Source organism: Protopterus annectens, chromosome 12.part0, assembly GCF_019279795.1.
Source record: "Protopterus annectens isolate FY-2018-M chromosome 12.part0, PAN1.0, whole genome shotgun sequence".
Lineage (NCBI taxonomy): Eukaryota > Metazoa > Chordata > Ceratodontiformes > Protopteridae > Protopterus > Protopterus annectens.
Window position 1 is genome coordinate 239,261,384 of NC_056746.1, and position 22,946 is coordinate 239,284,329.

The 22,946-nt window shown below is 42.5% G+C and overlaps 1 protein-coding gene across 2 annotated transcripts in view; it reads right to left on the reverse strand.

Moving 5' to 3' along the window:
• The window catches only part of LOC122816479 (neuronal-specific septin-3-like), a 1,898,421-nt gene that overhangs the window by 960,298 nt on the left and 915,177 nt on the right, over positions 1–22,946 (reverse strand). For both annotated transcript variants that reach the window (XM_044089300.1, XM_044089301.1), the window contains exon 3: positions 9,943–9,990. In XM_044089300.1, the coding sequence (XP_043945235.1) occupies positions 9,943–9,990 (48 nt within the window). The remainder of the gene's footprint in view (positions 1–9,942; positions 9,991–22,946) is intronic.

The following is a 22,946-nucleotide window of genomic DNA, read 5'->3' on the forward strand; positions in this document are numbered from 1 at the left end:
CATAGAGCAAAAGAAATGATGCCTGCAAAACTACACCTAGGCTGTGCTTATCATACATGGATGGGACACATAGTGCATCAAACACATCACCCAAGTAACTGAGTACTTAGGGCAGAACAAAGTTATCATCATATGTACAAGTGAGGAAAGCCACAAGGAAAAGTGTCAACAAACAGCAGTGTGTGTATGTGGGTGGGGGTTAACTGTGTGTGTGTGTGTGTGTGTGTGTGTGTGTGTGTGTGTGTGTGTGTGTGTGTGTGTATGTGTGTGTATGAAGACCCTTCCAGATCATGATGTAGCACTTTGCTGAGGTCTGGTGGACAGCTCCAGGGTACCAGCAGAAGAGGAGTACTCTGACTATGCATCTCTCCATCTTTGTGGGTGCCCTATCATGGGATGTTCGCAAGTGTGATCTACACCATGCACACAGGATGGCGTGATCCATGAGCATGAATAGATGGATGTGCTATATGTGTGGTCTCTGCATGAACAACTCATCTGTATGTACATCCACAAAGGCGCACAGTGATTTCAACACTGCAAGATGGTGTGGAGGTTATGCAGTGAGAGGTCTGAGACTGCATTCTTCTCTTACTCTGGTGGACTTCTCCACTGCAAGTAGATGTGAACCTGCCATGGGAAGAACAGTGGCCATGACTGGCCACACCAAGACAACAGCAACATATATAATCCCCACACATTCTGTGCATGATGATGCAGATCTGGCTCAGATATTCCATAGGTCTTCCCATAGACTATATACTATTCCAGCCAGTTCAGATATGCTTGTATTGGTCTCTGCCTGTCCCTGTATTATGTCCCTGCATAAACAGTCAGTTGAAGCCATGGAGACACTCTGCTCAGGAGGGAGATGGCACTTACGGCCTGTTCAGTCACTGGCATGAATGGCACCATCATAAGGTCATCATCTAGCTCAATGGATCTGGTGGCAACTGATTCTACAGTTGGAGATGAGGTCATTCCATAGACTGATGTGGTGATCTCTTTTTGTCCCTGGTTGTCAGTCTGGGTCTTGGGGTTGGTTGCACAGACACAAGAGAAGTGTCAATTGAAGAGGGTGGGAATATAGCAATCACATTGCCAAGTCTACTACTGCCAACACTGCAGAGGTCGGGGTGCCATCATCATCACTGGGCCCAGACAGTTCCCAGGCATCAGGCAGGCCTGTATCCATGTTGAAAAAACAGATAACACAATACCTGTGTGAGCACTAAAACATTATCCAGTCTAACGCTAAACCCTTCACAAACATCTGCTGCTCAGTGAAACTACTGTTATATAACAGCGTATTATGGAGAAAGTAAGTTTAACATACCTTGAGCAGATGGCCTTTGCACCCACTGTCCTGATGCTCCTGAATAAAAAAAAACAGGCTTTTAAGTTCTGTGACCCTGAACTGGAAAAGTAAAGTGGATAGTAACGCATGTTACAACATACATACTTGGGGTATCATCTGTGCATATCCTTGGTGTCATGTGCAATTCAGCTCAACCCCCATTCCACCATGGAATCCTGAACTGTTTGTTTCCCCAGACAGTGATGTTAGGAACTCCTTAATGTCTGTCAGTGGTGAATCTCTCTTTCTGTCTCTGCAAACTTCCTGTCATGGTCTGTTTCTGTGTCAGGAAGGTTGTCCTACCATGTGGCTATGAGATCATGTCAATGACCCATCTTTTGATGTTTGTAAAGAGCTGATGTTGGCCATTGACAAAGTTTATGCCAAGTATAAGGTCCCTTCAAGCAAGGAAAGCCTGATTAGATCTCTTATACCACAGTATTCCCTAACCATTCTCATGGAGATCCTGCAGCAGGATGTCAGTCTCTTCCTAGAAGAACTTACTCTTATGGTGTCAATCATCTTTGGGCATGACGATCTTCAAATACAAAGAAATATACATACATATTGATGATAGTTCATCCCTGTGATGTCCCTCCTTTGGGCCAGTGATAAAGACGTCACAATCCTCACCACAGACACAGGTGAGGGGCATTTACTTGGAACAAAAATTGATACACACAGTATTTTCAGATGCAGCTCTCTGCACCCAAGCACAACTTACCTCCTACTCCCATCCTGGGTCTGGATTTCCCTCTCTCTCACCAGGCCCCAAATAATGCTCCCCACTGATCAGCTGTAGAGTTGAGCCCTAAGCCGAACGTTCCAAGCCAAGATCTCCACCACCTTTCTGTGAAACCAGGGTGTTCCTGTTCCAAATATCTGACACATACACTTTAGATATTTAGATATTTGATTTTCTCATGCACACACACACACACACACACACACACACACACACACACACACACACACACACACACACACACACACACGCACCTGGGAAAGTCTGGCACAGGTTTACCAGGTATGACTCCTCTGCCTAGACTATAAGGTAGACACTGCCACCAGGACACTCCAAAGCCAGACATTTGAAAGCTCTTACAAGGGTACCCAATTATACTGAGTAAAATTAATACTAATACAAATGGTAGTGATTGACCAATGCATTAAGGCTTTTAGATGTGGCCACAGTGTCACCAAATAAATATAAATGCTATCAAAGGTTAAAATATTCTTTAAAAGACCAGCTACAATGAAATGTTTAAATATATTTAATAACAAATAATAAAAGAAACATGGAAATACTAAATATATATTTACAATAAACACTAGAGTTCCAATCACGTGAAATATTAAAAATAACACAGACTGAAAGGTTCACACAGGTAAAGAAAAACAATACTTAACTAATCTCACTATATTTTCCTGACTGATCTAAATAATTACTGTTTCCTACTTCCTTAATAAAGCAAGGCAAGATGAAGTTGGTGAGTGGTCTTGTCAGTTCCAAAACAGAGTGTGTTAAGACTTCTGTCTCATCTAGTAATAACATGTCATTTCAGTGCTGAACTGCAGAATGACATCATACACATCTGGTCACTTGACTTCTGGTTCTCACACTACCTCCCGTTACTAGAAAGTGTGCCAGAATCTTGCACATATGTATTACCATGCACACACATAGAACTTTGCTAAGATGTGTTATAGCATCTGGAAGCTATAAAACCATTTCAAAAGCTTCCATTCTTCCAGGGTAGCGATTAGTTCACCCCTAAGGACAATACAGTAGGATACTTAGTCCTGGTTTTCACAGACCTTTTGTCTCTGGCTATAGTCAGAACTGCAAGAGCCAATCTTTATGGCCTAAACCAGGTAATTTAATTTCAGACTATTTTTCAAAGTTAGCTGGACTGTGATTAACCTCTTCTCTTCCAGTATCCTCTGTTACAATATATTCATTTCAACAGTTACAATACAGTCTGACATGCAGGTGTATTGTATTTCTTTTCTGTCCATCAGGACCCACTGTTGGTACATTTTTAACACAAGCAGCTTTACAAATATATTTTCAACACAAGCACCTGTACAAATCATTTTGGTAAATACATATCATATAGTTCTTTACAAAACTCCAGCTAGCTATGCTAGCATATGTTACACATCTACAGCCCTACTTCTGGCATAGCTGGCAATACTTCACGTCATCACAATCCCCTATATATTAACACATGAAACTACCCACTGTTGGAATGTCCCTGTTCCTGTGCTAAACTGATGGGTGAGCTACCTCCATGTATGTCTGCCATCTGTGTGGGGGTGTAAAGTATAGTGTTTTCCCAGATGTTACTTTGACACTGCAGGATATCAGTCACACAGCCTTGTATGCACACACCTTTACATGGTGTTGTTCATGTCATTCATATTACCATAGGCCAGGGGGCAAAAATACTGCTTCTCTGTACACTTTGCAGGATTAAAAGTGTGGTGACATGCATCTTGTTACTCCCCATGACCAGTGCTACAGGCAGAGCACAGGTTTTATTTGCCACTGATCAACAGCTCTCCAACTAGTGATGTGCACCACCATTCCTATGAAGTACAGTTTATCCAGCCCCAGAGCTTACATAACTAGTATAGGACACCAGGAATATGTGTGTGCAGCCCACAGGTAGGCTTGGTCCTACAACAGAGCATCCTGCAAGAGGCTAAAACTACATATACTACCATTAACATAAGTCCCCTTATAAAGGTATGCATGTAGGACATCTAAACCCTCCCCCCAAGACCACAGAACAAATGTCCTTACTTAGATCACTGTTGCAGTGTTCCAGACTGTTGGGTTATCTCATCAAATAACCTGGATGTTAAGTCAGGGTATGAAAGCCAAAACCTTTCCTAGAGCCATATGTCCAACATATGACCCAAGGGTATATACGTGAGCGTATGTGCATAAAACCTCAGACTATTTCAATACCATTCTGACTGTAGGTTTCACACCTGTCAGTCTGTGTGATCATTGGTATCATTGGCCTTCACTGGTTCAGAAAAGTGTCACATTGGGGAAACCTTCCTTGTCCTTGCTTAAAAGCTCTGGTGTTTGCAACTCTAGCAGACACCAGCTAGGAAGGGAAAATATGAGTGAGGTAGTTACTGTCTCACTACCCTCAGCAGACAGGCATGTAACACATACAGGACTCACATACTATACTATCCACATGACAGAGGTACTCTCCCATACAGGACACTATAGCATAAACCTCAACAGATGCAGCGGTTCATCATCAGCATACAGAATAGCTCCCAACACTTGTATCATTTAGCCTAATGCTTAGACTATGGTACCTGCCACAACACATTACCCTTCCCTTCTCCTGCCACAACAGTGGATCTTACCCCTCTTTGTAGTCTTTTTTGCACCATATGCACCAATGTTGACATTTACACCTATCAGCTTACTCTGCGTACACTATCAGACTCATGTGGGTCCTCAAACAATGCACAAGTAAAGTATCAGTAGTACAACAAAATTTAAAAAATATCACGTCTCATTCACTTATATCTCTTTAAGTTTGTCTTGCTTACAGTAATTAATGGATAACTTGTTGATGGCAGCTTTAAAGTTTGCTGTTCAGCAATCTTTGATAGTGCAATGAGGTGAGCTATGGCTGCAGTTTGTTTTACAATGCAGTGTGAAGGCATGGCCATTATATTAATATGCATATTTTGTATAAATATTTTGTTAATTGCACATTTAGCTTATCCTACAATTCACCTATAAAGTGCAGTGAGCATGCTTATTGGACCAATGACCCCCATGGGGATGTGGGTTACATTATCATGATATTATGCCTTGTAGAGGTGCTAAAGGGCAAAACTGCCCACATTTAAAGGTACTGTGATGCTTGCAACATTTTTCCATGACACTTTTCGCACCCAAGCACCATCCTGCCATGTCATGTATTTTCATGCTATGTACCACAAGTGGTCATGATAACTAGCTGCCTGATGATACACATCACATGTTGACAGCAATACGCATGATGATGTGAGTGCTACCACATTCCATGTGACTTATGATGATGAGAGTGCTACCACATTCCATGTGACTTATGATGATGAGAGTGCTACCACATTCCTCTAAACTGTGACCTGCTGTACAGCCATGAAGTATGAGGACACTGAAGGCAGGAGAACTCCTAGGTCATGCATGAAGGAAAAAGAAACACTACAAAATTCAGCTTCAACACACAGATAATAAAACAGCTTTATTCTGGTACCTTGGCCATTCACCTTCTAGGAACATGAAGGAAAGCAAGATCTTTTTGTACATGATATTTGGGGACCACTGAGCACCTGCTTGGGGACTCTTATAAGTATCCCTAGTATAAAGTGGATGCCATGTGCAGTTGTGCTAGGGTAGTGAGGACTGCTACTGGTACAAGCTACTCTAGTGAGCAGTGCTGGCACCTCTTTATTCACCTGAGGAGATGCTGATCTTCTGAGCCAGTGAGACAAAGAAGTCAGAAAATGGTCCCGAGATGTACTGCAAGTATGCAGGACTGACTGCTTCCCTTTTATTTCCCTTATAGTTTAAAAGGCCCTTGCAGAACATTTAACAAATGTGAGTTATACTTGTTCTTGTTTTTTAACTGAGGAGGAAGTATCACATGATGCACTCCTGTACCACTGGAGAATGGAACTTCTCCCCAGGTGCAGGGGTCAGCATAATCACTGTCACTTTATTGATTAGATAGCTATAGGGTCATAGGTTTATAGGTATACACAAGGCTAATGACCTAGCCATGCAGTCCAACCCAGTTGTGTCCCTATGTATCGTGCACTTTTTAGGAAGAGAGATGCTAGGTAGGGAATTACTAGAGGTTATGTGGGGGATATTAGTTTGGGCATTACTGTCTGTCAGAGACATGGGAGAACTACCAGACATACTGCTCTGGTACTGGGCATCCATTTGCTTCCAGATGGGAAATGGATGCCCTATATCAGAGCAGTATAGAAGTATCTAATTGTATACCATGTACAGCTACCTGAGACACAACTATGTCACACTTTTTTGTACAGTCCAACAACATTTGCAGGTACATGATGCTTTGCACAAACACATACACAATGTAAATGTTCATGGGCTATGCATTTTTCTTATTTGCAGGAGATGCTTGCCTCTGTCTGTTTGAACATCATACACACATTGCCTGGTGGTGCATGACATGCAGAGATGCTGCCATATTCATGTGTTGTGACGAATGGTCTAGGCTGGACGAACCACTATATGCCCATACTGGTGCCAGTGCCACCTACATGCCACTGTGATTTGTACTATATCTCTGGACTGTCACCTGGGTCAGAGCAAACTAATTTTTGGTGGTTGCCAAGCACCTGCTTATACCTGTCTTTCTTGACAATAGTTGTGTGTCTGACTTTGTATACCACACTGACATAGTAGGCATGATGGTTTGTGTGATAACCCTGCACTGGTCCATTTATCAAGGAGCCTCAATCCTCACAACTGGCAACAGTGGGGGACATACACACACAGTAAAGTGCAATTTACCTTAAAAGCACAGAGTTCACAGTCAGGCTGGGGCTGGTTTCTCCCACTATCTCCAGATCCCCAATAAGACTCCCCAACTGGCACAGCTATAGAGTTGAGATCTCAGCTGTGTGGCCAAGCTAAGATCTCCAGCAACCTCTCTGTCTAAGCACTGCTTCGTGTCTCTGTCCAAGTAGCTGACACACACACACACACACACACGCACACACACACACACACACACACACACACACACACACACACACACACACACACACACTTTGAGATTTGAGTTATACACACAAATACACACACACCTGGGAAAGACTGGCACAGGTTTAATAGCTATGCCTCCTTCTGCCCAGACTATAAGGTAGTTATCAATGCCACCAGCCAGCTCTTTATCAACTATTTTAAGGCCCTTAGCAAAGGGTGTCCAATCTTACTGTGTAATGTTACTAGTGATCCAAATGGTAGTTTGACCAAGAGCCAGGCTATTAGGAATGGCCTGTACAGTGTCACCAAACAGATATGCAAGTACATTAAGAGCTTAAATATCTCTAAACAGACCAGCCACAATTGAAAGGTTTAACTATATTTAATAATAAATAATAAAGGAACAAGGAAATACTCAATAAATCATCACAGTAATGACAGAGTTCAACATCACAGGAAATATTTAAAACAACATTGCAAGACAGTCTCGAGTAAATACAGAAAACATCTAAGCTATACTTCACTACATTCCTATCTTCACTATATTGAAGCTATACTTCACTATATTGAATCTAGAAAGAGTTACACTATGCCCTAGGCAAGGTGAGTGGATACTTCCCAGCTGATGTTGCCAGGTCTCTCTCTCTCTCTCTCTCTCTCTCTCTCTCTCTCTCTCTCTCTCTCTCTCTCTCTCTCTCTCTCTCTCTCGCTCTCTCTCTCTCTCTCGCCTCTCTCTCACTCTCTCTCGCTCTCTCTCGCTCTCTCTCTCTCTCTCTCTCGCTCTCTCTCTCTCTCTCACTCTCTCTAGTTCTCTCTTGCTCACTCTAGCTCTCTCTCTCTCTCTCGCTCTCTCTCTCTCTCTCTCTCTCTTGCTCTCTTGCTCTCTCTCTCTCTTGCTCTCTCTCTCTCTCTCTCGCTCTCTCTCTCTCGCTCTCTCTCTCTCTCTCTCTCTCTCTCTCTTGCTCTCTCTCTCTCTTGCTCTCTCTCGCTCTCTGTCTCACTGTCTCGCTCTCTCTCTCTCGCTCTCTCTCTCTCTCTCTCTCTCTCTCTTGCTCTCTCTCTCGTTCTCTCTCTCTCACTCTCTCGCTCTCTCTCTCTCTCTCTCTCTCTCGCTCTCTCTCTCTCTCGCATACTGCATATACTCTTACTAAACACCTCATTCTTTAATGCCCAATATGTTTTTTTCTAGCTTCATCAGTATGCTGTCTTTTAACAATGGCTATGTCTACAATCTAAAAATTTTGCCATAACTTCTTCTTCTTTAGGCTTTTTCCCCGTTAGGGGTTGCCACAGTGGATCATCTGTCTGCTCATGACTGGCAGTGGAGTTTTATGGTATCGAGTTTTCAGCCTGGCGCCCAACCTTCCACAGAAGGCACACACATGCACGCACTCACTCCTGGGGCCATTTTAGAGTGTCCAATCCACCTACAGCATGTCTTTGGGTTATGGGAAGAAATCAGCACACCCAGAGGAAATACACGTGACCACAGGGAGGATAAGCAGACTCCACACAGAAGGCACCCCAGCCGATGATCGAACCGGAGAACCTTTTGCTGTGAGGTGGCAATGCTAACCACTGCACCATCACAGCCACCCAAAAATGTTGCCATAACTAATGAAAATTTTTACTGCCACATAAGCTTTTATATCTTTTCTTCTCTTCAGAATGCCTGTACCAAAGCAAAGTTAGACATACATCTAACATTTGGCAGCTAGAAGTAAAAAGTGTTTTTTCTTTCCAAATAGTGAAACAAAGCTGACCCAAGCTATTTTAAAAGAAATGTTGTTGTATCATTTCATATGCGATAAAAAATAAGTACACTTCTGATCAAGGTGAAACTGAGACAGCTGTGCACAGCACAGTCAGACAGGCTACCTCTGCTGCAATGTCAAAGAATATTAGACTGACGATTCTTCTGTTAACTCATAACACACACAGCTACATTGACACTTTAATCTGCAGCTGGTAATGTACCCGTATGCCTGCACAGATCTACACACACACACACACACACACACACACACACACACACACACACACACACACACACACACACACACACACACACACACACACACACACACACACATGCACGCGTGCACACACACACACACACACACACACACACACACACACACACACACACACACACACACACACACACACACACACACACACAAACCCAAAGGTCCCTATAGTTTGACTGCTAGAACCCAGCCCATATTTATACACAAACATGCACACACACACAAACACATCTCTAGACAGTTTTAGGTCCCTATAGCTTAACTTCTAGAAACCAGACACCTAAGGACACCTAACATCAGGTTCCAAAAATTCAGCTGTTAACTTACAGCCTCCCTTCCCAGCACATATATTTTCTGACTGGCCATTTTGAGATAGTGATGAAGCATTAAAGCAATGTGTGATGAGCAGTAAAACTGTACTTCTTTGGGTTCTGAACATCACACATTTTTTGTTGCATGGTATCCTTGCATTGATGGTACTGAGCGATAAGACCAAGCAGAGCTGTAATGATTAGAAGCCCAAGTGGCACCTCAGATGGCCAACTTATGACCGGTACATCTTAGGAAGCCTTGAAATAGATGAAGAATTGAACCTTGGCCAAGCATCAGAATATCTAAGATGCAGAAAAGTCAGAAATGCTTGTCAGTAGCCAATCCCGGGACTGCACTTTTGAGCACTACTTACTTGAGGTTGGGAACACTTCATTTACTGGCAAGCTGTGGCATTGTTTCCCCTTTTCATATCTAGCAAAACTGAAAGCCAATAAAGTTTGAAAATATTGTTTTACCTTTCTTACTGCCAGATTTCCTCATCAGAAGTGGACCATATTCATTATCTGTAACACACAAGAAAATTCTCACATTAATCCTTGACAGAAATAATACAGACTATTGCTAAACTGTAACTTTACTCTTGCAGAAATTCTTTTCTGTTATGAAATCAAGTGAGGTTATAACGTTAACAGATGTTTCCTTCTGCCATTCACCACCACATTGTCTTTCTTTTTAAAACTGTTTTTCTTTTCTGTTTTTGGAAACAAACATTTAAAAATTAAAAAAAATGAACTTCCCAATGCTTTCAAAACTGTCATACTGCAGATTTTGAACGTATCCCCAGTGCATTTTAACACAACACATACACATGTAGGTTAAATTCATAAAAGTCCAGTGAGACAATAATGCAGAAGAATAGGCACAATTTACACAAAGGGACAGCACATTACATCAGAAATATCAACACATGTCAAAAAGAGGAGCTGAAGGAAAAGTACAGTCGTGTACACTTACCATAAATGTAGATGTTCGAGTGTATTCACTGTTGCAGTCATTACATTTGGGTAATCTGCTGGCAGGTTGCCCAGAGTCGGCCTGAATTCCAAAGTCTTGGGTCCTGCGTCGGTTGCTGTCTCCTCTTCCATGATGTCAGGTCATCAGGGGTATAAATCATGCAGCCGATGCCATTTTCTTTAGTTTTTCCTTGCCCCAGATGTCAGGTGCTCCCAAAAAGGTAGCAAAAATATATAAAAAAATATATATATACATGCATCAATATAAACTTTACCTTCATCTACAAGCAAATACACCACATAGGTTGTAGAAGATAGAGAAGGAAAGATAAACTCCAGAATGACTGGGGGATGGTGGGCGGGTAACCTGGACTGCAACGGTGAACACACTCGAACATCTACATTTATGGTAAGTATACACAACTGTACTATGTTCTTCATGTTTCACTGTTGCAGTCATTACATTTGGGTAGAATCCCAAAGCTATGGTTGGGAGGCTGGAGCTAAACAGCATTAGGTGTGGCTATAAGGCCCTGCAGAACTGCAGTGGCAAAGCCTGCCCTGGACTTAGAGTAGAGAGGCAAATGATAATGCTTTGTAAAGGTGTGAACAGAACTCCAAGTAGCAGCCTCTAGAATGTCTTTGGTTGGAACTCCTCTGAGAAAGGCCGCTGAAGTAGCTGCAGCTCTGGTGGAATGAGACATAATGCCCTTGGGCACAGGTTTACCATAGTGTAAGTAGCAGAAACGGATGCAGTGGCTTATCCACTTTGAAATTGTCTGCTTTAAAATAGCCTTTCCTTCTGATCCTGCAGCATATGTCACTAGTAATTGCTCAGTTTTTCTTAGAGCTTTAGTCCTGCTCAAGTAGAATCTTAGCTGTCTATGTATGTCCAAGGAATGCAGAATTCCCTCCCCCTTGTTCTGCGGATTTGGATAAAAGGTTGGCAGATGAATTGTTTGGTTAAGAGCCACAATGGAAACCACCTTAGGCATAAATGTAGGATTTGTCCTCAGAGACACCCTGTCTGGGTAAAATATGATAAAAGGCTCTACAGCCATGAGGGCCTGTAGCTCTGAAACTCTTCTTGCTGAAGTAATTGCTAGTAGCAGAGCTGTTTTCCATGATAAGAACTTTATATCAGCTGTAGCAGCTGGTTCAAATGGAGGCAGGGTGAGCTTTTCCAATACATAATTGAGGTCCCATGCAGGTAATGGTGATCTTCTAGGAGGCCTTAAATTTTTGGCTCCTTTAAGATACTGCTTTAGCAAAGGATGAGAAAAGATTGGTGGCTCTGTATTGTAATGAGCCGAAATGGCAGAGGCATGGATTTTAACTGATGAGAAGATAGGCCTTTGTCAAGTATCTCAGTTAAGTATTGTAATATCTGAGGAATATTTGGTTCTGCTGTATCAGTTCCTTGTGCTTGATTCCAAGCACAGAATCTCTTCCATTTATCAGTATAAGATTTTCTAGTACTAGGCCTTCTGGCTTCCAAAATGACATCCATCACAGCTTTACTGAGAGGAGTTGTTTGTATAACTGCATGATCAGCCATGCCGCCAGGTTCAGTGTCTGGAGTTGATTGTGCAGGATCTGATTGTTTTGCTGAGACAGTAGTTGAGGTCTTTGAGGTAAGGTCCAAGCTGGGTATTGAGACAAGTTCCTTAGGACTGGGTACCAGTATTGGGGGGCCAGTCCGAGGCAATTAGTATCATCTTTGGTTTGTCTTGTCTGACTTTTAGGAGGACCTTGGGAAGAAGAGGCAGAGGAGGAAAGGTGTAAACTGATAGGTTTTTCCAACTTAAGGATAGGGCGTCCACTTTCCATGCTTGTCTGTGATAAGTCCTTGTGCAGAATCTTTTCAATTGATAATTTTGTGGAGAGGCAAATAGATCTATGTCTGGGCTCCCCCGTTTCTCTGTTATCATGCTGAAGACTTGTGGATTTAGTTTCCAGTCGTGAGGGTCCACAAGGTTTCTGCTTAAATCATCTGCCAGAGTATTTTGCTTTCCTGGCAGGAACTGAGCTTGAAGATGTATTTGGTAGGTCAAAGCTGTGCCCCACAGTGCCATGGCTAATCTACAAAGGGGGTATGAGTGTGTGCCCCCTTGCTTGTCCATCTTTATCAGTAGTTATCCTGGATGAAGTAAGTCCTTGAAGGCTGTTAGGGCATTTTGAACAGCTAGCATCTTTTTCTGATTGATATGTAGATGCATTTGTTTTGGGGTCCATATGCCCTGACTGCATCTTCCTGCCATGTGGGCCCCCCAGGCATAATCTGATGCGTCTGTTGTTAAGGTTTGGCTGGCAGGGGGTAGAGTGAAGGCCCATCCCATGTTTTGGTGACAAGCCTTTGCCCACCATAGAAACTCCTGTTGTAGGCAGGGTACGAGAGGAAACATTGTTTCCAGACTGTGAGAATGTTGACTCCATAAACATTTTAGGTACCATTGAAGTTTCCTCATATGCAGTCTTGCATATGGAATCAATAGGATGCAGGATGCCATGAAGCCCAAAGCCTGCAGAATTTGTCTTGCAGATAACTGGGTTTCTATTGCCATCAGTTTGAAGTATGTAGTCAGTTGCCTCTGCTTGTCTGGATGAGGTAAGCCATCTGGGCAGTTGTATTCAAGCTTGCACCCAGGAATGTTATCTTTTGAGAGGGTACCAGTTGTGATTTCTTTTCGTTTATTGTGTACCCTAGGCATGTTAGAAGCCTTTTCACAAATGTCAGGTGTTGAAGAAGAATGTCCTTGCTCTATGCTTGAATGAGACAGTCGTCCAAGTAAGGGTATATCTGTAAACTTCTTTGTCTGCAAAATGCAATTACTGGTGCCAGGCACTTTGTGAAGACCCTGGGCACAGTAGAAAAGCCAAAGGGCAGTGCAGAGAATTGGTAATGCATTAAGCCAGCCTTGAATCTGAGGTATCTTCTGCACGATTGTTTTATTGGGACATGCAGGTATGCCTCTTTCAGGCCTAATGTCACCAGTCAGGCATTCTTGCCCAGCATGGGCAGAAGCTGCTGAAAAGTCAGCATTTTGAATTTTGGAATGTCCATGTATGTGTTCAAAATTGATAAATCCAGTATTGGCCACCAGGCCTTGTCCTTTCTGGGTACCAAGAACAGTCTTGAGTAAAAACCTTGTCCTTTTTCCTGTTCTGGTACTGGCTGAATGGCCCCATATCCATGAGGGACGTAACCTGTTTCTGTGCCTCTGCCCATTGATTTTTTGGCAGATCTGGTCAACCGTTTGCCATTGGCAGAGTGTGGAAATGGAATCTATATCCCTGTGATACTATGTTTAGTACCCACTTGTCCTGGGAAATTAACTGCCAATTTTGAGCAAAAAGTGCTAATTTTCTTCCTAAGGGTGCTGCCAAAAGATAAGTGCTTGGTGTAGGCAGAGGGAAGTCATTGGGACTATTTTCTGTAGGTTTGCGCTTTATCTCCTCCAGATTTGAAGATAGTAGCGCCCCATTACTTTGACCTGTATGAATCTTGCACCTGGTATCTGGAACCCTTAGGGCATCTGAATTTGCCCCTTTGAGCTCTGTCTGACACAGGAAAGGACCAATTCTTTGTAGGCCAGTGTCTACTGAATCTTGGTGGCTGCATTTATAAGAAGTCTTTAACAGTTTGCATAGACTTAGCTTTGTCTTCCATTTTCTTTAAAACCTCTTCTGCCTTAATACCAAACAGAGTATCATGCTGTAAAGGTGTATCTAGCAATTTAGCTTTAACATGATCAGGCAAATTTTGTTCCTTTAGCCAGGCATGCCTCCTAATCAAAGATCCAGTAACTGCGGCCCTGCAGGAGGCCTCTAAGGAGTCAAAACCACATTGCAAAGTATGCTTTCCAACCTGTTCAGCTGCAGGTTGCCCAGAGTCCCCTGAATTCAAAGTCTTGGGTCCTACGTCGGTTGCTGTCTCCTCTTCCATGATGTCAGGTCATCAGGGGTATAAATCATGCAGCCGTGCCATTTTCTTCTAGTTTTCCTTGCCCCCAGATGTCAGGTGCTCCCAAAAGGTAGCAAAAATATATAAAAAATATATATATACATGCATCAATATAAACTTTACCTTCATCTACAAGCAAATACACCGCGGACACAGAGATAGAGAAGATAAACTCCAGAATGACTACAGGGGGATGGTGGGCGAGTAGCCTGGACTGCAAAAAGGTGAATACGCTTCTAACATCTACATTTACGTAAGTGTACACAACTGTACTATGTCCTTCGTAAGTTTCACTGTTGCAGTCATTACATTTAGGTAGAATCCCCAAAGTTATGGTTGGGAGGCTGGAGAGCTAAACAGCATTAGGTGTGGCTATAAGGCCCTGCAGAACTGCAGAAGCAAAAGCCTGCCCCTGGACTTGAGTAGAGAGGCAAATGATAACGCTTTGTAAAGGTGCCGAACAGAACTCCAAGTAGCAGCCTGTAGAATGTCTTTGGTTGGTATACCCTCTGAGAAAGGCTGCTGAAGTAGCTGCAGAGCTGGTGGAAAGAGACAGAATGCGCTTGGGCACAGGTTCACCGTAGTGTAAGTAGCAGAAACGGATGCAGTGGCTTATCCACTTTGCACGAAGTGTCTGCTTTGAAATAGCCTCTTCCTTCTGATCCCAGCATATGTCACTAGTAATTGCTCAGTTTTTCTTAGAGCTTTAGTCCTGCTCTCAAGTAGAATATTAGCTGTCTGTGTACGTCCAAGGAATGCAGAATTATCTCCCCCTTGTTCTGCGGATTTGGATAAAAGGTTGGCAGATAAATTGTTTGGTTAAGAGCCACACTGGAAACCAGCTTAGGCATAAATGTAGGATTTGTCCTCAGACACCCTGTCTGGGTAGAATATTATAGAAGGCTCTACAGCCATGAGTGCCTGTAGCTCTGAAACTCTTCTTGCTGAAGTAATTGCTAGTAGCAGAGCTGTTTTCCATGATAAGAACTTTATATCAGCGGTAGCAGCTGGTTCAAATGGAGGCAGGGTGAGCTTTTCCAACACATAATTGAGGTCCCATGCAGGTAATATTGACCTAGGAGGCCTTAAAGTTTTGGCTCCTTTGAGATGCTGCTTTAGTAAAGGATGAGAAAAGATTGGTGGCTCTGTATTGTAACGAGCCAAAATGGCAGAGACATGGATTTTAATTGATGAGAAAGATAGGCCTTTGTCAAGCATCTCAGTTAAGTATTGTAATATCCGAGGAATATTTGGTTCTGCTTAACAGTTCCTTGTGCTTGATTCCAAGCACAGAATCTCTTATAGGTTCATAGATTAGTACTAGGCTAACTGCCCTTGTGGGCGATTTCTCAGCCTAACCAATTACCCCATGTGAGGATCAAACCCTGCACCTTATGCTTGTAAGGTAAACACCTTAACCATTATGCCAACCTTATCAGCATAAGATTTTCACGTGGTGGTGAAAGCTGCGGGTAGCCGCTTGTCGCCTTCAAAGCAAAAGACGCTAAGTCCTGTTCGATTCTAAGCCAAAAGCGCCCTCCCCGTGGCGGTGACATGCATGACGGGCTTACCTCGCTGAAGGTTGTGCGCTAGGTCTGGCAAGTCGGTACGTAAAATCTACTGCCAATCATTAGCAGACTGGAGTTCAGCTGTATGCACTCTCTAACTGGGAAAAGCCGAAAGATACAACATCAGCATAAGATTTTCTAGTACTAGGCCTTCTGGCTTCCAAAATGACATCCATCACAGCTTTACTGAGAGGTGCTGTTTGTATTAACTACATGATCAGCCATGCTGCCAGGTTCAGTGTCTGGAGTTGATTGTGCAGGGTCTGATTGTTTTGCTGGGACAGTAGTTGAGGTTTCTGAGGTAAGGTCCAAGCTGGGTATTGAGACAAGTTCCATAGGACTGGGTACCAGTATTGGTGGGGTCAGTCCGGGGCAATAGTATCATCCTTGTTTTCTCTTCTCTGACTTTTAGGAGGACCTTGGAAAGAGGAGGCAGAGGAGGAAAGGCGTAAAACAGGTTTTTCCAACTGAAGGATAGGGCGTCCACTTCCCATGCTAGTCATAAGTCCTTGTGCAAAATCTTTTCAATTGATAATTCTGAGCGGAGGCAAACAGATCTATGTCTGGGCTCCCCCATTTCTCTGTTATCATGCTGAAGACTTGTGGATTTAGTTTTCACTCGTGAGGATCCATAAAGTTTCTGTTTAAATCATCTGCCAGAGTATTTTGCTTTCCTGGCAGGAATTGAGCTTGAAGATGTATTTGGTAGGTCAAAGCTCTGTCCCACAGTGCCATGGCTAATCTGCAAAGGGGGTATGAGTGTGTGCCCCTTGCTTGTTTATATACCACATGACCATGGTGTTGTCCGTCTTTATCAGTAGTTGTCCTGGATGAAGTTAGTTCTTGAAGGCTGTTAGGGCATTTTGAACAGCTAGCATCTCTTTCTGGTTGATATGTAGATGCATTTGTTTTGGGGTCCATATGCCCTGAATGCATCTTCCTGCCATGTGGGCTCCCCAGGCATAATCTGATGCGTCTGTTAATGTTTGGCTGGCAGGGGGTAGAGTGAAGGCCCATCCCATGCTTTGGTGACATGCCTTTGCCCATCACAGAAACTCCTGTTGTAGGCAGGGAATGAGAGGAATCATTGTTTCCAGACTGAGAATGTGGACTCCATAAACTTTTTAGGTACCATTGAAGTTTCCTCATATGCAGTCTTGCATATGGAATCAGTAGGATGCAGGATGCCATGAAGCCCAAAGCCTGCAGAATTTGTCTTGCAGATAACTGGGTTTTTCTTGCCAGTTTGAAGTAAGTAGTCAGTTGCCTTTGCTTGTCTGGCGTAAGGTAAGCCATCTGGGCAGTTGTATTTAAGCTTGTACCCAGGAATGTTATCTTTTGAGAGGGTACCAGTTGTGATTTCTTTTCGTTTATTGTGTACCCTAGGCATATTAGAAGCATTTTCACAAATGCCAAGTGTCGAAGAAGAATGTCCTTGTTCTCTGCTTGAATGAGAAAGTCGTCCAAGTAAGGTATTTGTATACTTCTTTGTCTGCAAAATGCAATTACTGGTGCCAGGCACTTTGTAAAGACCCTGGGCGCAGTAGATAAGCCAAAAGGCAGTGCAGAGAATTGGTAATGCATTAAGCCAGCCTTTAATCCGAGGTATCTTCTGCACGACTGTCTTATTGGGATATGCAGGTATGCCTCTTTTAGTTCGTGTCACCAGCCAAGCATTCTTGCCCAGCATGGGCAGAACTGCTGCAAAGTCAGCATTTTGAATTTTGGAATGTCCAGGAATGTGTTCAAAATTGATAAATCCAGTATTGGCACCAGGCCTTGTCCTCTGGGTACCAAGAACAGTCTTGAGTAAAAACCTTGTCCTTTTCCTGTTCTGGTACTGGCTGAATGGCCCCATATCCATGAGGGACGTAACATGTTTCTGTGAGACTGCAAATTGATTTTCAGGCAGATCTGGCCAACCGTTTGCCATTGGCAGAGTGTAAATGGAATCTGTATCCCTGTGATACCATGTTTAGTACCCACTTGTCCTGGGTTATTAACTGCCAATTTTGAGCAAAAGTGCTAATTTTCCCTAGGGGTGCCAAAAGATAAGTGCTTGGTGTAGGCAGAGGGAAGTCATTGGGACTATTTTCTGTAGGTTTGCGCTTTATCTCCTCCAGATTTGAAGGTAGTAGCGCCCCATTGCTTTGACCTGTATGAATCTTGCGCCTGGTATCTGGAACCCTTAGGGCGTCTGGATTTGTCCCTTTGAGCTCTGTCTGACACAGGAAAGGACCAATTTTTTGTAGGCCAGTGTCTACTGAATCTTGGTGGCTGCACTTATAAGAAGTCTTTAACAGTTTGCATAGACTTAGCTTTGTCTTCCATTTTCTTTAAAACCTCTTCTGCCTTAATACCAAACAGAGTATCATGCTGTAAAGGTGCATCTAGCAATTTAGCTTTAACATGATCAGGCAAAATTTGTTTCTTTAACCAAGCATGCCTCCTAATCACAGATCCAGTAACTGCGGCCCTGCAGGAGGCCTCTAAGGAGTCAAAACCACATTGCAAAGTATGCTTTCCAACCTGTTCAGCTGCATGCAATAATTCCTGCAATTCTTTATTTTCTGCAGATTCAGAAATCAACATCATTTTCTGTTTCAGCAATCCCATAACATGTTGTTGATACTTAAGCATATGAAATTGACAGTTTAAGGCTCTGATTGCCAAGGTTGCAGATGTATAAACATTTTTTCCCCATCTGTCCAGTGCCCTTGAATCTCTGTCAGAGGGGGTAGGATTTTTTGTTGTTTAGGCCTTGACTCCCTTTGGACCCTGTGAAATAGTTTCAGGATCAGCAGCAGGGTTTCTAAATAAAAATGTATGTGAGTCAGGGACCCTGTTATCATCCGTCAGGCTTACTGGGAGACGGAGGTAAGGAGTCAGGGGTCAAGCTTGACTCCGAAAACACATCATCCACAATGTCTAAAACAGGGGGAATGGCTAAAGGCCTGTGCTGAGGGAGAAGAAGGAAATTCCTGAGCCTCTTTTTTGATTCTGAGAAATCTTGACTCTCCCAGTGAAAATGCTCCCTCAAAGTATGCAAGGTTTCCCCAAATGAATAATCCTCAGGAGGAGAAGCAGATGGTATAGACTCCTCTGCATCAGAATCCTCATAGGGAGGTATAGATAATTCCTGATCAGAAGAGGAATCAGAAGAAATAGAAACCTGATCTGAAGATTCATAATCAGTGTCTTGCCTTGGGCTCTTATCTGGAGGGGGATGGGTACCCCTGATCAAGATAACAAGGTATTCAGCCATTTTGATCATCTGTTTTTTAGGCATAGAGGCCTGTGCATGTGGCTCATGCATCATTTTTTTAGTTTTAGAAGTTGCTTTTGTCTTTGGTTTTGCAGCTGTCGTCAGTTTGATATACAAATGTTGAGGTCTGAATACACCCTCAGAAGCCGGTGCCTGCTCAGCGGCTCCCGACCCATCCGAGGGAGACACATCCGTCGGTCCAATACCTTGAGTATCTTGCAGCATGTCGGACTCCACATGGGTGTCGGTAGAGGCCTGCGACTTGAAGGTAGTGGGTATCAGAGGCTGCAAAAGTGCTTCACTGAGTACCGGCAAGCCGGTGACTGGCTTAGGAGAAGCTTTGTCATCAGTTTTGGATCTCGACTGCCTTTCTCTGTCCTTTTCTTTGTGTTTTTTATGTACTCTGGTAGTCGGATTGCTATCTGACGACATTTCTGGGTAGTTAAATCTGTTTCCAAAATACTTTGAGGCAAAAATATACCAACGCTTAATAGTGAGTTGGTTAAATCTAGCACAAAACCGACAGCCAGGCACATTGTGATCAGGGCCTAGGCAAGGAATACAGTATAAATGGAAATCCTTATGAGGTATTTGCTTCCCACAAGTAATACAATTATTAACTTTTTCTGACATCGGTATGGAGCAAGAAAAAAGTTTCCCCAACGGGGAACTTAGCTTTAGTGAAGACTTCAGTTCTGAAACTCAAACTCGAATATTTCAGTAGTCGGCCGACTGGCACTTGCGAAATGCTTCTGCTTCGGGCACCATGCAGCAAGAAAGACTAAAGAAAATGGCGTTGGCTGCATGTTTTTACCCCTGACGACCTGACATCATGGAAGAGGAGACAGCAACCGACGCAGGACCCAAGACTTTGGAATTCAGGCCGACTGAGGGCAACCTGCCAGCAGATTACCCAAATGTAATGACTGCAACAGTGAAACACGAAGAACATCAAGAAAACCTAATGTAGCACAGATGAACATGTACACAAATGCACCACTACGTACTACACTGCTTGCAAACAGTACAGCAGATATGTTTATTGTAAAATCACAAGGAAATGATGCAAATCATGAGACTACATAGCATGAGAGTTCAAAATATTTTTAAAATTTTATAAATTTTTAATAAAAATTAAAAATCTGGTATTAGTTCTCTGCAAAATGGGACTAGAAAGGCATTTTATGGTTAAATGACTCATCAGAATAACACCATTTGCAAGTGAATAGTGAAGGATTCCACTCAAGGGCTACCTGATGAAGCTTTCTAGTTGCTCACAGCCATACTGACCTGTGCTGCACAGCCAGTAAATACCCATGGCATGAGTAACCACATGAAGCAGAATGCAGAAGTGCCATCTGGCACTTAGTACACTGTTACGCTACAGAGGAATTACGCCAAAGGAGCTGACAGAATGCAAGATTATAATGCTATGTAAGCAACAATTCATATACATTTACCCTTAGCCAAAGCAGAACGACAGGGCATCAGGCTGTGCACTACATGGCATTTCAGGATATCTGTGAATATACATGGTAAATGAAGAAGCTACTTTAAGAGCAGACTGCAGAGAAAACTATTTAAGCATCAGAGTATCTTGCTTTAGGCTGACAATACATGGTTTAATCATACGAAACTGGACAAAGCAGTTCATACTGAGGAGACATTAACTTAATATTTTCAGATTACTTTTTGTTGTTTCATCATGTCTCCTTATTAATAATTCTTTACAGCGATTGTTACAGAGAGTTTCCTAGAATGGAACTCATTAAGATATCATTTGAGTAACAGTACAAAATACATGAATGCATTCACGTCAACTGACTGTTGTAGTCTACATGTTGGGTTTGCTCACGTTTATGACTCATACTCTATTCCTCCCCAGTCCAAAAGACATCTATTAATACTACACTAAACATACACAGATAACCCCTAACTAGCATGCCTCACAACCTTCCACTTGGCAGTGTCTTCCAAGGACAAAACTATAACCTTTGCAATTCAAAGTATTAAGTATGTAACTGACTGTTGTATGCATTTTCATAAGCATGCACACGTTATATTTACACACAGATGTTGTACCATATGTATGTTCAAATTTTATGTCCTGATATGATGGCATCTTTCTATGTACATGATGCTTTACATTGTTCAGACTTGGTCCCAGGTCATCACTGAAAAGGATCTCTAGACATACCTCTGAACCTCTCAGCACACGAAATCTGGACAAAACCAAAACTAATGGGGGGACAAAGACTCTAAAAAGGGACAGATTTTAAATATTGCTCCTATAAACTTAGTAAGTTAGTAGAATAACATATTTTTGAAGGATATGAAATCTGAAACTCAAATGTCTGCCATTATTTAGTATTACTTACTGGCATCAATCCTCAGTGATTTGCCAGAAAACCACAAATTTTATAAGGAACAGACCATAAATAAGATTCAAAAAATGTGGCCATTCTGTAAAACTCTGGACAGTTGAGAGGTATGTCCCTAGACCAGCCCACAACCAATAGGTAAACAAATAAACAAAATAAACAAAATAAACAATGCATACTAGTTAGCCATTTTACTCCCTCTCTCTTGGTCAGTAGATCATCCCTACCAAACTACTAAAACACCAAATACTATTTACACTCTCATCTTCATTCATGCTCCCTAATCAGTCACATAATTTATGTCCTCTGCATCCCAGTGTCCACTGAATATTCTACTCACTTAGACCTTTCAGTACCTCATCAGCCTAGTTCTTGATATCACCTACTAGACTTATGTTGCTGAACACCAACAATTTCACTTTCAATTCAATCAGACACTGTGCACTACCAATACCCTTCCAGCTTATATAATAATTCTCATGCCATCCTTCCTGTCTTTTATTTCATATAATCCTGCTTTTTGTCTGCTTAACACCTGCATCAGCAATCCTGACCAACATAATGCACAGCGGCCATTGCTTTCTAACCCTCAAGTATACATACACCTTGCAGGTAGGTATCTGGCAGTGCCCAGCGAAACAGCTTTCAAATTCAGTTTAAATGCCGGTAGGACCAACCCATGTACTTAAATGGCACACCACATGAACAATATCTTATAAATATGATAGTATACACAATTCTTATATTACCTGTGGGTGACATTGAGTCCAGCCCTGGCCAAAATACTGCACACAGTAGGCCAAAAGAGTATCAGCCACCTATTTGAAGGTATACAGAGCTACAATCCTGGATTCAGTAATACTACACGGACGTCTTAGCAAAAACCAAAGCAAGTTTATATTTAAAACATGAAGATAAACTTCCAGTAACTACTGATTCTTAGTACTAAGCTTTTTGCATTTTAACAGCCAGAATAAGGGAATGTAGAGGTGTGTTGCTTCTTGCAGCCAGTTACTTCCCAGCTGAATTAATTGCATGTTCCCAAAACAACAATGATTATTAGGCTGCCTTGTGTACTCTTCCTTAACTGGTGGCTAACAAATTGTCTGTGTCACCTATAATTTATCACCCACTTCTACTGAGGCTATTTCTAGCAAAACAACACTGCCAAAATATCAGAAAGCAAAAATCTGTTCCGTTAGATAATTTCAATCTCTTTTGGGAAAAGAGTAACACTAAATCCTTCAAAAACATGCTTGGAAGTCCACTGTCACACAGGTAGTATGTAGCCCTAGCAGACCAACCACAACACCTCAGACCACACATAC